The sequence below is a fragment of the Xiphophorus couchianus genome, chromosome 8, assembly GCF_001444195.1.
Source record: "Xiphophorus couchianus chromosome 8, X_couchianus-1.0, whole genome shotgun sequence".
Lineage (NCBI taxonomy): Eukaryota > Metazoa > Chordata > Actinopteri > Cyprinodontiformes > Poeciliidae > Xiphophorus > Xiphophorus couchianus.
The window spans coordinates 11,804,363-11,819,295 of record NC_040235.1 but is presented as its reverse complement, the minus strand read 5'-3'; the positions used below and the strand labels follow the sequence as shown (position 1 = coordinate 11,819,295).

The 14,933-nt window shown below is 40.4% G+C and overlaps 2 protein-coding genes and 1 long non-coding RNA gene across 3 annotated transcripts; all 3 read left to right on the top strand.

Annotated features, from left to right (window-relative positions):
* Nucleotides 1-1,810, top strand: LOC114149457 (SOSS complex subunit C-like). Its single transcript, XM_028025335.1, has 5 exons — nt 1-19; nt 317-345; nt 1,106-1,202; nt 1,424-1,511; nt 1,605-1,810. The coding sequence occupies exons 2-5, from the start codon at nt 321-323 to the stop codon at nt 1,701-1,703; spliced, it is 309 nt and encodes a 102-aa protein (XP_027881136.1). The 5' UTR covers nt 1-19; nt 317-320; the 3' UTR covers nt 1,704-1,810.
* Nucleotides 1,811-3,683: 1,873 nt separating this feature from the next.
* On the top strand, nt 3,684-14,200 carry LOC114149061 (sorting nexin-18-like). Its single transcript, XM_028024618.1, has 4 exons — nt 3,684-4,945; nt 5,021-5,314; nt 7,271-7,653; nt 12,826-14,200. Exons 1-4 carry the CDS (start codon nt 4,200-4,202, stop codon nt 13,050-13,052), a joined length of 1,650 nt encoding a protein of 549 aa, XP_027880419.1. The 5' UTR covers nt 3,684-4,199; the 3' UTR covers nt 13,053-14,200.
* Nucleotides 7,660-11,351, top strand: LOC114149064 (uncharacterized). Its single transcript, XR_003596425.1, has 2 exons — nt 7,660-10,265; nt 10,424-11,351. It is a non-coding gene; the product is annotated as an uncharacterized LOC114149064 (long non-coding RNA).
* Nucleotides 14,201-14,933: the final 733 nt, after the last annotated feature.

The following is a 14,933-nucleotide window of genomic DNA, read 5'->3' as shown; positions in this document are numbered from 1 at the left end:
CATCTAAACTACAAGCCGGGTAAAACACAGAAGTAAAATTCGACTATCTTCAAACATTTCACCACCACAGCTTTGTGGTTATTTTAAACACCCAGCTTTACTGGTACAGGTGTTCCTAAACAAATATAGCGGGATTTTTCATTTGTTCAACTTTTGCGTATCTTTGCTGTTAAAAAACCAGGCCACATTTAACGCTCCTTCGTGTTGCAACATTAGCAGGCTGGAGTGTAAAAGAAACGAAAGCCACACAAATTTAAAATCCTTTATATTATTTCTAGTCGCTGCTCATTCCAACCTTTTGGTTCCTGCCTTTCAGGTACATGGCTGCTAACCCACCGGGACAAGGTAATGCTTTAAAACTGATTTTAGCTACTTGAAGTTCCTGTTTACTGCAGGGGCGGAGCTATAACCTCTAGAGACCTAGTGGTGAAATCTTCCTGCTTCCTGGCCCCCTTTAACCTCAGACTGGGATAAAAAGTCCCCAATGTAATGAACTCTGTTTACAACTCCAATTCTGAATTGTGCAAACTTTTTGAATTAATTAATTAAATAAATGAGTAAGTTGTTATTATTAAGAGGATACAGTACATGGATTGTTGAATTATTATTCATTATTTTGGTGGTGAAGGTATTTAATAACAAAATGTTGATGACCCATCATCATAAACATAACATTAACTGCAAAATAATTATATACTATGTTTTGCATTTTTTTATTTTTATGTTTTTTGTAGGAACGGAATGTTTTATACCACCATCACCTCTTTGTTCTCTTTCTGAATGTGAAGGGTCATTTCTCTGAAGGAAGTGCTGTGGGCACTTTTTTTTTTTTCTTTTTCAAGCCTTATCTGGATGATCTGTGAAACTTCCCTTTTCATCTCAGCACGCACAGAACTTGCAGTAAAATAGTCAACTTGACAAATCGCATCACAATCTTTCCCTCTATAGAGGAGTTTTTATATTTATGAAGTCAGGTTACCCAAAATGAGAGCTTTGCTTAGCTTGTTTTGCAATCCATCCCTTCTGTTTTCATTTATTCTTGTCTGATATTTCGTAAGTTTTCATTCTGTGTTTGTGTCTATCCGGTCCTGTTTCTGTCACTCAGCCATCCCAAGTAAAGCACGAGTAGCAATCCTGGCTGAGCTGGAGAAGGAGAAGAGGCGACTCAGGGAGAATCAGTCCATGAATGTCCCAGGAGCCAGGTAGAGATATAATCTTTTGACAAAACGTCTACGTTTTAGCATTGTGACAAAGTATTAAACCTTTTTTACATTACTGTCAGTTACTAACAAACGTAAAGCCTAATCTAAAACTGAGACTTATTAAATGTTTCCAACTTGAGACTTTTTGGAGCAAAGATTGAAGAGAGCTGCCAAGTGAACATTGTAAATGTTTTTGCTGCTGTCATCCTCTCATCCCGCAGCATCCCACTGTCCAGACCAAACATGAAGGAGTTCAGAGACAGCGCAGAGCTGCAGCACATCGCCGCTCAGCAGAGAGCCGCATTACAGGTGAGAAATCAAACCAAACCAAAACTGCAGCCTGATAGATTCAGTGTTAATGCCTGTTTTTTAATTCCTTCTTTTTGTTTGTTTTCTTCGCAGCATGCTCACGCACATTCTTCAGGCTTCTTCATCACTCAGGACTCCTCATTCGGAAACCTCATCCTCCCTGTCCTTCCCCGTCTGGAGCCGCAGTCATGACATTCGACGTCCTGGTCCACCATCCTCCTGCAGCACCTCTGAAACAGCATGAACACAACCATTGTTCCCTTTGTTTTTAATTGAGTCTGGTGAAATTAGACTTAATTGTGTTATCTGGAGAGTCTCTCGTACATTCTTCACATTGGGAAATGACAATCAGACATCCTGTTTTGCTCTCCAGAGATGGCAAACAAGACACACAACACAGAAAAATTCTGGACAATAAAATAATTCTTCTTTCAACCAAACATTTTTGTTCTTTTTATATTGTTTTCCATCCATCCATCCATTTTCTGTTCACCCTTGTCTCTAATGGGGTCGGGAGGGTTGCTGGTGCCCATCTCCAGCTACGTTCCGGGCGAGAGGCGGGGTACACCCTGGACAGGTCGCCAGTCTGTCGCAGGGCAACACAGAGACATACAGGACAAACAACCATGCACACACACACTCACACCTAGGGAGAATTTAGAGAAACCAATTGACCTGACAGTCATGTTTTTGGACTGTGGGAGGAAGCCGGAGTACCCGGAGAGAACCCACGCATGCACAGGGAGAACATGCAAACTCCATGCAGAAAGACCCCGGCCGGGAATCGAACCCAGGACCTTCTTGCTGCAAGGCAACAGTGCTACCAACTGCGCCACTGTGCAGCCCTTATATTGTTTTCTTTAACTTTTTAAAAATAATAATAAAAAAAACTGTATGATGACATACTCATAATGTGATGGATGATTTATGGTGCAACTAGGATAAACTAACTGGAACACATGTTGGAGGTAAGAAGTTCCTAACTATCTGCAACATTAGCACTGCTGTCGCTACAAAAAATAAACGGCATGATACCTGCAATTATTTGTATTTAAGAACACCATTACAACAGCAAATTTTAAACAAGAGCATATAATTAGATTTATCTATTTAACTTTATAGTCCCCAATACCTATTTTCTTCTACATCATCTTATTCTTAACATCCTATATAGTCAGTTGAACGGAAGATTGAAGTGTCTGCAGTAACACCATCCTCTAGTGGACAATAAGGAAAATGCAGTCTAATAATAATGTACTAGTAATAATAACAAGCATTATTAGTATTCAGTTATTTCATTATTTAGTTTATTTTACATTACCTAGTTCTTAGCATCCTTTTAAAGCTGTAACGTCAGCTGAAAGGAAAGTTGCAGTACATGCTGCAACAGTGCCTTCTAGTGGTTAGATTAAAAAATACTTTAACAGAAGGGACAAGATTGAAATACTGTGCAGTTAGAAGTAGCGTAATCCGATGCAAGGGATGTGCAAATGTGTAGGATCACTTTAAAAAGTGCATATGTATTTTCTATTAAAAACATAACAGACTATTCACAATATATGAAAAATAAAAATTGTTCCGAAATCAGAGGTGTCCAATATCCACCATTTATAATAATAATATAGATGTGCTATTCTTGCAATTTAAATTAAATTGTATTTTTGAAGATGTAACAGCTACATATTTTGAAGAAAATACTACTTTTTCTAAGCAAATTTATGAAATATACTTGAATGTATTACGACCTTAAATAAATGTAAAGTGCCTTTTCAAATCACACGATTTTATTTTTAACGAAAACGCCAAAACTGATTTGAAAAAAAATATTCTCAAGTTGCAAAACAACAAAAACTCAATCTATATGCGATCACAAAATATATAAATCAATTATTGTAACAACGTACTTTTTCCTTACATAAATCATTTTCAACTAAACAAGAAACTTGGTTATTGAATCAAGTTCGTACGTACATCCGTCTCATCGTTTTACATATAACTAAGCTCTTCAAAATTGAACTCTTTCACAAACCACTAAACCTGAAGATGGTTTCCAAATCCCCAAATTTTTCTGACTATTCAAGAAGCTATTTACTCGTTGACGCAGTGATGACATCACATCTTATTTCACTTTTTTTTGTGTGTGTGTGTTGATTTCTCTCTCATGGACAGTCGCTGTTTTTTCCATGACCGAACTGAAGGCGACTTGACTGAATTTGCAGCTGGCTCCACCCTCCGTTACTCAGTCAACTACGTGTTGAGCTTGGAGCCTTTAACCAGCCAGCATCCCAGAGGAACTTTGTCCTGGTTTTTTTTTTATCTGGAGGAAACAAGCCGCTTTCTCAGCCGACGCAGGTTTGTCAACTTTCGACCTCAATCGATCGTTTTCCGCTCGCAGAAGATACACGTTTTTATCTTTAATGAGGTCTGATGTCTGCGTGGAAACAGATGATATTTGAACCCACCAAAAGCGGCGGAGAGAGAGGAGGTGGGTGTTGGATACAAGGCTGTTTGTCTTCCGTTCTTCTTGTTTTGTGCAGTGTTGTTTTGTTTGGATTGTAGTTAATAAAGTCGCAAACTGAAGAATCTCATGAATATTTTAAGGACGATCTTTTAACTTTGACCAGAGAGTTCTTAAGGAAACTGTATACGAGCTTAGATCTGAAGGTAGCATTTAGTAAATGTGAAACAATGGCGTTGAAAGCCAAAGTGTTGTATGATTTTCACGCTGAAAACCCAGGAGAGATTTCCATAGCAGAGAATGAGTTGGTGACTCTGTTCAGTGAGGAGGAGTTGGAGGGCTGGCTGGAGGGGGAGAACAGCAAAGGGGAGGTTGGCCTCTTTCCTGCCTCTTACGTTGACATCATCAGGGACCAAATCACCTCCAGTGCAAGCAACAACGGCTATTCCTCTCCCAAAACCATAACCCAGTCCCCCAGCCACACCTCGTACACGTCGCCAGATTCCCACTCCCAGAGGAAGTTTAAGGTCGGCAGCGGTGGAGGGAGCAGCTTCAACACCAGCCAGGGCAGCGACGATGACTGGGACGACGACTGGGACGACAGCTCTTCTGCTCAGGCAGGCACCACCCCTCCCTTGTACCCGGTCACCACCTCGCTGCCAGGTCGGGGGACCGGCCAGCAGCAGCAACAGCAGGCCAAGAGCTCGGCTACAGTTGGGAGGAACCTCAACAGGTTCTCCACCTTCGTCAAGTCTGGCGGAGAGGCCTTCCTGCTTGGGGAGGCCTCTGCTTTTGTCAAAGACGGGGACAGGATCTGTGTGGTGATGGGGAAGTATGGACCAGAGTGGCAGGAGGACCCTTACCCATTCACATGCACCATTGACGACCCCACGAAGCAGACCAAGTTCAAAGGCATGAAGAGCTATATGTCTTATGGCCTCACCCCAACGCACACTAATGTTCAAGTTAACCGCAGGTATTCAGTTTGTGCAATCTCCTTTTCCATCCATCCAAGCTTTCCCATTTGATTCTCAAACTTATCTCACTGCAGGTATAAACATTTTGACTGGCTTTATGCTCGGCTCGTTGAGCGCTTCCCTGTAATCTCGGTACCCCACCTGCCAGAGAAGCAGGCTACGGGCCGCTTTGAGGAGGACTTTATCTCTAAGAGGAGGAAGGGTCTCATCTGGTGGATGAACCACATGACAAGTCACCCCGTCCTGGCCCACTGTGACGTCTTCCAGCACTTCCTGACCTGCGGGGCTGACGAGAAAGCCTGGAAGATGGGCAAGAGAAAGGCAGAGAGGGACGACTTGGTCGGCGCAAACTTCTTCCTAACAATCAGGTAAGAAGTTCATCCCTAAAGAAGATGGGAGCTGGAGTTTGAGATGTATGAGGTTTGTAAATGTATTGGTTCTAAATGGCACACCTAGTTAATTAGAAGGGATATACAATTATAGTAGGACTGCAAAGATCAAATACGTCAGATTCTTAGTTTACTTACATCGCTTTGCTATTAAAAAAATATTACACTTGTCCTTGTAGCTCACACTATCTGGAATTGTAGGTCATTCTCTGAAGATAGTTTCTAATCCTTATCATTGTCATCAGAAATACACAGTTGTAGTACAAATAGAAGAACTAGTTACACCCTAATAAGGATTTCATGACAATCCAGAACAACTTAAGGAAGTCAGTTTTTATGAAAGTAGTGAATGTCCTTTTGATCTTTTATATTGTTTTATTGGACTTTGCGTTGATACTTGCCTTTCAAGATTTGTCAGTTTTCCATCCATCCATCCATCCATTTTCCGTTCACCCTTGTCCCTAATGGGGTCGGGAGGGTTGCTGGTGCCTATCACCAGCTACATTCCGGGCGAGAGGCGGGGTACACCCCGGACAGGTCGCCAGTCTGTCGCAGGGCAACACAGAGACATACAGGACAAACAACCATTCACACACACACTCACACCTAGGGAGAATTTAGAGAAACCAATTGACCTGACAGTCATGTTTTTGGACCGTGGGAGGAAGCCGGAGTACCCGGAGAGAACCCACGCATGCACAGGGAGAACATGCAAACTCCATGCAGAAAGACCCCGGCCGGGAATCGAACCCAGGACCTTCTTGCTGCAAGGCAACAGTGCTACCAACTGCGCCACTGTGCAGCCTTTGTCAGTTTTCCTTTCCTTTAAAACTCAAGTTAATGGTTGGACTATAAACTGAAGTACAGCACTAAATTATTCATTGAGTCAGTCGTTCTTAGCTGGCTGTGTTGTTTCTTAAAAAATACTCAATTCATAAAAACAATTGGTCAGATATTTAATGATACCACTGCTATTATACACACACTTGTTTGTTTATTTTGTTGCTGGCTCTGACCTAGCCTGGGTGCCATAAAAATGCTTCACAGAAGAGTCACGGGAGTAATTTACATATTTAAATGCCCTCTGACCTTTGGAAAGCAATGCACATCTCGAGTGGCTATAGTTTAATTTTTAATGTGCAGGGTAGTCTGATAGATTTCAGAAAGGGAAATAGGACACTATGAGTCTGCAGCCAGATGTTCTAAGTTGGTAACATTGCTATTGTTAGATGCATTACATCTAACAATAGATGCAATGCATCTAACAGGTTAAAAACCTGTTAATGGACGAAAGCTTTGTTGCAGACCGGCGTGATCGACTGGGGGTTGAGAGGACAGGAAGCTGTGTTCAGGAAAAAAAAATAATATGAAGGCACCAGCTCAGGAATAGTTTCTATGGGAAAGAAAAGATAGCAATAGCTCCGACAGTAACTCAAACAACATAGAAGCATAGCTAAGCAAACACTCCCTGAGCCAGGAGTACTTACTTAGGAAAGAAAAGCAAAGAGAGGGAACAGAGTCATTGATAGAAATAATTCTGACAAGGGTTTCCTTCAGGAGACACAATTAAACCCATCATACCCTGAATAGTACAAGAAAAACAGAGAGTACACAGAGTGCACTGAGTAGTCTCACTGCCCAAGCCTAACAACACATAAAATAAAATTAATGTTTAAAAAAAAGAAACTATAATTTTTCAGCACATTAATTTTTAAGTCGTTTCGAAACTCCTCTCTGGTACATACGGTTTTCTTCTTTATAATCCATCAAACCGTCATACTGCAGCTAACAAGAAGCATATGCTGATGACCAACACCACCCAAGTGTTTTGCTGACTCAGTAGGTTAAACAACAAGATTGATCGGATTTTAATGGACGGGGAATCAAAACGAGCAGAGTAACAACACTGTCCACCCTGCTTGTTTTTGATCTCAGCACTCCAGTCGTCCCCCTGGACCTTCAGGAAGTCGAGAGCAAGATCGAGGGCTTTAAGAGCTTCACCAAGAAGATGGACGAGAACATTGTTGTGGTGAACACGTCCATCAACGAGTTTGCCCGCAAGCAGATAACGGGCTTCAAAAAGGAGTACCAGAAGGTTGGGCAGTCCTTCAAGCATCTGGCGCAGGCGTTTGAGCTGGATCAGCAGGTCTACTCGACAGGCCTGAACAAAGCCATCTGCTACACCGGAGAGGCCTACGAGGCCATAGGGGAGTATTTTGCAGAGCAGCCACGGCAGGACCTGGAACCCATTTCTGATCTGCTGGACCTCTACAGAGGACATCTATCCAATTTCCCCGACATCATCCACGTGCAGAAAGGTGGGGAACCGTGTTTGCGCTCTGTGGGTGAACTAATTTTCATCAGTATGAGTGAAAAAAAACAACCTTTTCATATGTTTCTGCATTGAAGAAACATACCACTTTGTTGTGGTATGTTTCTTCAAATGTATTGTCTTTAACATTGTGACTTCACACTGCTTTCAGAATATTGTGTGGTGAGTAATGAAAGAAGTATGCATCAGAAGCTACATACAGATGTGAGAAGGGGGGAAAAAGACACAGTGGTGTCCGTGTTAAACAACTGGAGGCCACTGGCTCTCCCTTTCCACTCTGCAAAACTGCAGTTTTAAACAGGATTCTGTATTTTCCCATCTAAGTAAAAAAAAAACAACAGCGTTTAAAGTTCATCCAGGCTTTAATTTCTCCATTAACAACATCAAATATGAAGGAAGAAAATATGCAAAGATTCTGTGTGTTTCCATACCAAGGAGGACATCTGTTTTCATTTACCCGACTGCTGAGTAAATCTGGGTTGAAAACTGAAACCAGTGGGTCATTGTAACACAAGTACTGAGCCTCAATGTAAGAACACACACACACGCACGCACACACACATAGACCTTCACAAAGCATTTCCAGAGGAGTTAGCTTGTTAGTTCCTTGCAGGTTGGGAGGAGGGAGTCGCTGCTGGCATGCAAACACCAGACATTTGCCAAACTTAGAGGCACCGATTCTTTTAGTCCACTGAGCTCCGTTCTCCTGGTACAATGTCAGCCCTGAGCTATTGAAGCAGCCCCAATTGAAAATGTCCCTGAGACTGACATGACATCACCTTCTATTTCACTTGGAAAAACACTTATTTTTTTTGATACTCACCGGAAAGATTAAAGCAGATTAAAGTTGTTAATGATGTGATATGAGACGTTGAGGTCAACATTGCTGTGATGGTGCCTGATGGGGGAAATGTCCTGACTTTTTAAGGTCACAAGACACAGCTGATCATGATGTTTTAGCATCACCGAAAAGAAACTGAGTAGCAAAAAAAAAAAAAAGAGATGTTGCAAGCAACAATGCACCGTTCAGGCTTTTTCCGGTCGATATTCTTTTAGGTCTGGCCGGCCCATTTTGATTGTCTTTCTATAAATGTATTCAAACTTTACTAAATTCAACAAATAAATGAAGCAAAAGTCCATAAAAGAAAAATAGCTTTGGATTCCTTGTTTGAGATGAATGATCTACACCTTTAAGTAAATCTTTTACATTTTTAGCTTGTTTACATACCACAAAAAATTTACAGCGTTGATTCTTCTAATGAATGGGGAGAGCAGGAATTCCCCCATGATAACAATTGAGTGTTGAGTTAGTGCAGACTGCTGCTGCCAAGTTTTCTGCATGTGCCAGCAGAAGAACTGCTGTGACCTCATTGCCCTAATGCATAGCTTAGTCTGCTGTCAGGCTGGTGGAATTAGTACTTTTAGCCAAAAATTGAAGACTTAGTCCCATTTCCTATACATTGTATAGACAAAACTTACCCACAGAGTCATATAGTCTGAAATAGAATTATTGTACAGTTTTATATATAAGTTTAATCTCACAGCATTATATTTGGTCAAACTATTTGTCCTGCAGCTGTGGCACTTGTGGCACTGAGGTGCAAAAAACAATCCAAATGAAGGGCAAGCTTTCTTCTTTCCAGTTTTGTTAATCATAGTTCTGCGAGGAAAGAGCAAAAGGTTTACATCTGATTCAAATGAACGAAGATTTCAGGGCTTCTTGTCCCATGTTGCCCCCGGACTGCAGGAATGCAGCAACAGAGCAGCTTTAGGATCAGATTAGCTTCCCCTCCTCCTCTTTTTCTGTCCCCACTTTTTCCCCCCCTTTCTTCTTTCTGGTAGATGTTTCCCACCAGGACTGCGGTACACAAGTTCAAATTACAGCGCTGTAATCGCCTTGGCTGTGGGGGAGAGCAAAGTCCTTCTCGCTTTTATGATTGTGCGAGGGCAGATTGTTTTTTTTTTGTTTGTTTGTTTCTGAGAAACAAAAGGAAAGAAATTTTTTTTCCTGTTGCCATGTCAGGGCTTCACTCTTAGTTCCTCTCCATCCCCGTTTTTATTAGTCAGGTCTGCTGAGACCGCTTCCGCACTAAAAGTTGAGTCAGATTAAGCACTGAGACATGTCTCGGGTGTTGGGTAATGCCAAAGAAGCGTGGAAAAAGCCAGCCAGCTCATTTTTAGTGCATTTACAAAATAAGGAAAACTCAAACCCAAAAAGTCAAACTAAAGTCAGATTGATGTCGTCATTGTGAATGCGGGTAGATGCTCTGACTAAATAGGTTGGAGTTCAGATTTTGTGCCAAAAGCAAGCTTGGGTGAATCAGAAAAGGCTATTTCAGTGGAGACGGTATAAATAGAGAGCAGGAAATGTGTCTGCTAGTGTAACCCACATAAAGTGGGTATGCCACTTTAAGAGAAGAGGTTAAGGAAGCTGGGTGGTCTGCCTGGCCAATGAGAAGTTTAGTTTCCAGAGCGTCTGGACCAATCAGGGTGCAGGCTGCCGTTGTGGATCCCGCCCTTCTCCCCCGGGTCTGCAGTACCGTTGGTTTTGCTCTAGAGATCCGACGCGGTGAGACTGCTGAGCGGGGCAGCGCCAGAGTATGTATCCCAACAGTTAAAAGTATTTTTTACGTGCTGTATTAACTGTATTGTGGATAAACTCTTTTGTAAATAGATTTTATGTTGATTGTCCAGCTTTTGTGCTGGAAATTATTTATTAAATGAATACAAACTGAACTTCAGTTTTTTACTGTTAGAGCCGTTAGGAATCGTTGGCTCTTTCTGGCAGTTATTTCAGCTTGTTCTTCGTAGACAAAAGGTAAAATTTAGGCTTTAACATAATTTTATTTTATTAAGTTTATATTATTTAGATCAAATATGCCTTGTTACATCGTTTAGTGCCCCACGCATCCGGATTGAGACCCACTCACTATACGGTTGTCTGAAGTGTGTCGCACTGAGATCGGTGAGCATATTCGGAGCCTTTTATTTGTGTTTTTGTCGTTTGTTACATTGTTGTTAAAAAAATATCCGTTGTTTTAGTAACTAGGTAATGTTTTGTTACTGTGTTGGAAAGAAGGATTAAAGCTAGAACGGCTTGGTAAAGTCCTGTATTTCTGCTGGTCCTGTCTGTTGACAGGTCAGGTTTTTTTTTTATACTGGATCATTCCTGAAGAGGATCCCTCCTTTGATATTGATGGCGAGCCTTCCCACCTGGACCTAAAGAGAGAACCAGATTTCGTCTATCCCATTTGGAGTCATGCTGCACCCTGCGGTGTGGTAGGAGAGCAACATACATCTTCACACACGGTTATGGGTGAAACCTACAACTGACATTCTCCATTATTATTGTTTTTTTTTAATTTATTGATTTTTGGACAATACTGTTTGGATTGTTTTATTTCGGACATTGTGACGCACAGCTGTGGTGGAAATTCTCCTGTGAATGAAGTTGAATCAAACCAAATTGGGATTAATTTGATTAATCTGCTGACTAATACAATTTGGAGTGCAGATTACCAGGGTGCACCCGAATTATTTGAAATTAAGAATTAGCACTTGGCCAAGTATTATTGTTATTTCTTTTTTTTATTTTATTGTGTGTAATTTTATTTTCATAATTGTGTGTTTTGTGCAACTGTTAATTGTGTGTTTTCTGTCACTAAAACCAGTTCTTTAAATACACCCAACTGCCCTTGTGTGTCATTTAAACACTCCACTGTGCTCTGATAGCCGAACCTATTGGCCCATTTATCCAAAATATATGTAATACCCTTCTCTACTGTGTTACACTAGACATGAGGCTAGCACCTTTTTCAAGCAGTAATGTCAAATGTATTTATGGAGAACATTTACAAACTTGCCTTGTCTTCCAAAAGTTCTGTACATACAGTAACCAAAACACACAACAATGGATAAAACCAGTTCACAAAATAAACATAAATAAAAATCCTAGAGTGTCATCTAAAATTGACACTCCATGTCTCTCAAAACTATCTACATCTCTGTTATAGTTTCAAGTTCTGGAGGTTCAAAATTTTGGATTATGATGAAACATTTCATCTTCTACATTTACCTCTTGTGATCACCCTAAACTAACATTTTGTTAAAAATCTAGGGCTCGGATTTAACACATTTCATCCAGTTATTGTCACTTGGTGTTGTGTTTTATCTAATCATCCTAAAAACAAAAGCAGCCATGGCAGAGAGGCCAGCATATGGAGCATTGAACTATGTTAGAAAGGCAAACATGACTTACTTAAAATACTTAGTGGAGGGCAAGGCTTTACTTCTACTATAACACTCATATGAAACTAAGCATATCTATTTGCCCTGGTTTAGCGAAGTATAAAGAATAATTCCCAGATTTATGACAAAATGGCAATATTTTGAGGTCAGTGTACCAAGAACACTGACAACACTTTGTAGAATATCAGGTCTATCAAAAATAATGTATTTTTCTTTTCACTGAGGGGTTTGAAAAATAATTTCAAACCAGGATTTATAGACAGTTGCAAGATCAGATTGTCAATGTTGCTGATTTTGAGATGGCTGCAAATAGGAATGTTATCCACAAAACTAAAAAGTTTTTTAAAAGACTGACTGCAGAGGCAGCATGCACAAAGTTTTTTCTTAACTGTTTTTTTTTTGTTTTGTTTCTGAGAATTTTAATGCGTAGCTGAGATCAAGAGGTTGGCTGGTTTGGGAACTTCAGAGTCTCATTTCTGCTTTTCATGGAAGCTGTGATCTTTGTCAGCTTCTTCCCAATGTGACTTTTTGCCTGGTCTGAAAGGGTTTGCAGGGCCAGTAGCTTGGATTGGATTGGTTTGGAAATGTTGCCATCTATTTGTACATTTAAGAGATTTACAAATCTAATTGTGCTAATTGCTAATATAAGATACTGAACTTGTTTGAAATGTCAACTCCATAACTCTCTCTTCTTTGCTTTACTGAGTAAATTAATAAAACCCTGTTTTGCACTTAATAAATAGGAAAAATACCTTTCAGTTTTCTACCCTTCATCACCAATTGGACCCAATCTAAACAAAATTGACACAACTTCAATCTTGTCAATCTTCTGGTACGCTGCTAAGTTTATATATCAAGGAGGAAACAAGTGAACTTTAACTTTAATTTAATCTATTCTGTTGTTTACCAGGTGCGCTGACCAAGGTGAAAGATTGTCCAAAGAAGGAGGGCGAGCTCCACGATCGCTGCAACATCATTTCCTGTGCCACACTAGCAGAAATCCAGCACTTCCACCGCACGCGTGTGCGGGACTTCCGGATGCAGATGCAGCATCACCTGCGCCAGCAGATCAGCTTCTTCCAGAAGATCACTGCCAAGTTAGAGGATGCCTTGCACAAATACGACATTGACCAATAGGACAGGGCCAAATAAGGAAAGCGGTTGGGAGTGCTAGCCTGACGGAGATCTAAGGAAACTTTAGTACAAAATCAAAGGATTGATGATCGACATCTTAGCATTTAAAAGAAAAAGGAAAAAAAAAAACTTGAAGATGTGATGGATCTTCCATCTGGCATTCTGGAAGGTGTACATCTGCAAAAATAGCCACAGGACAACTTGTGGGATTATCTGGAGAGCTCTGATGAGTGTACCAGTTCCAGGGATTTTGTGAACACTCCATGCAACATTTAAAGCAGCTCTCGGTGTGCTGCTGTTTGAATCATGATTTCTGGGTCATCTCACTGTCTCCTGTTTCTTCCTGAAGGGATGTGGGTCTAAACCAACATAAAACACGGACAAAAGACTTCCCAAACAGCCTATATCGAAATCTAAGTTAACATTTGTAATCATTATCCCATGTGTAGGTTTTACTTGAATAACCCGCTCAGTATTGTTGGAATGTGCAGTTTGGAGAAATTCAAACATTTTATAAAAATAAAATAAAATATTATCCCTTGGACAATTCAGATATTGCAACAGTTTCAAAGTTTTACAATCTATTCTACATTCCCTTCTTATTTAAAGTGCTGTGAAAAAGTATTTGCCCCCTTATAGAGTTTGTTACATTTAAAAGTGTCAAATCATTGAGCTAACTCTGAAATCAGACTAAAGGTGCATGCTGGTGTAGTTGATAGCACTGTTGCCTTGCAGCAAGAATGTCCTTTGTTCTAATATGCGTCTTTCTGCATTTGAAAATGTAAACTCCAGTTTCTGCCTGGAGTTTGAAAGTTATCCCCTTTCACACTCCTCACCAAAAAGACAGGTTTAGATCATGCCTTTGATGTAGAGTCAAAATTAGGATTATTGTGCAGCCAGTGGTGTTTGCTTCCTTGTGGCATAAGGTTATCTAATCTGAAGCCAGGTTCTGATCTGATTAATAATGAGCCAGTACTGGTAACTGAGAAAGCGACTAGTCACTTGCTTATGATTATCATGCTGAGGCTGGTCACCCGCTGAATCGCCTACTTCCTTTTGCTGTCCATTAGCATGGATAGGCTGCTGTTAGCTTTGGATAGGCTAGCCATAGCTAGAGTGTTTGTGCGACTCATTCAGGAAGTCGCAAAAAACCAAGAAGAACATTTAAAACTCTGCAGGCCCAACATGCTTAAGGATTTAACAATTACAAAAAGAGTTTGCAAAATGGTGTCAGAGAGTCCCAAAAGTAAAAACCGTTGCTGGCCAAAAAGAGCACAAAGGCTCATAACACATTTGCAACAAAGCAAATTGTAATCCTCAAGACCTTTCGGAAAGTGTTCTGTGGACAGCCTGTGTAAAATTGGCACATTTTGGAAGTTGTGTGTCTTTTTGCAGTTAACATAAAACTGACAGCATTTCAAAATGAGAAAATCACACTAACCTTGGAACATGGTAGTAGCATGATGATCTGGGGCTGTTTTACCTCTTCTGGATCTTGACTACTTGCTGTAATTCATGTATCCTTAAATTCTGCTTTCTGGCAGAAAGAAGAAGGTTTAGTTTGTGACCTAAAGATTAAGTACACTTGGGTCAGATAGCATGATAAACTGAAGCACAAGTGTTCACCTCCCTGTAGCTAAATAATTTTGATCTTAATTAAAGGCTAAATGTCTTCCTTCACCGGGCTGCAATACACCTAAGACCAGGTTGGTTTGGATATATATATATTTTTTACCCTAATAAAGTAAATCACCTTTTTAAAAATATTTGTATTATTGTATTTTGTATTCACTGTTGTCTTTTGCTGTACATTCACAAACATTAGCTACAAACTGGGACATTTAAATGTAACAAAAACCCCCAAAACAGAAGAAATCTGTTAAT

What these genes read in the sequence shown, in the direction of transcription:
- LOC114149457 (XM_028025335.1), top strand. Translation starts at nt 321, where the DNA reads ATGGCTGCTAACCCACCGGGACAAG. An exon ending in TGCTAACCCACCGGGACAAG is followed by an intron (nt 346 to 1,105) that starts GTAATGCTTTAA and finishes TCTGTCACTCAG; the next exon opens with CCATCCCAAGTAAAGCACGA. An exon ending in ATGAATGTCCCAGGAGCCAG is followed by an intron (nt 1,203 to 1,423) that starts GTAGAGATATAA and finishes CTCATCCCGCAG; the next exon opens with CATCCCACTGTCCAGACCAA.
- LOC114149061 (XM_028024618.1), top strand. Translation starts at nt 4,200, where the DNA reads ATGGCGTTGAAAGCCAAAGTGTTGTATGATTTTCACGCTGAAAACCCA. An exon ending in AACTTCTTCCTAACAATCAG is followed by an intron (nt 5,315 to 7,270) that starts GTAAGAAGTTCA and finishes TTTTGATCTCAG; the next exon opens with CACTCCAGTCGTCCCCCTGG. An exon ending in CATCATCCACGTGCAGAAAG is followed by an intron (nt 7,654 to 12,825) that starts GTGGGGAACCGT and finishes GTTGTTTACCAG; the next exon opens with GTGCGCTGACCAAGGTGAAA.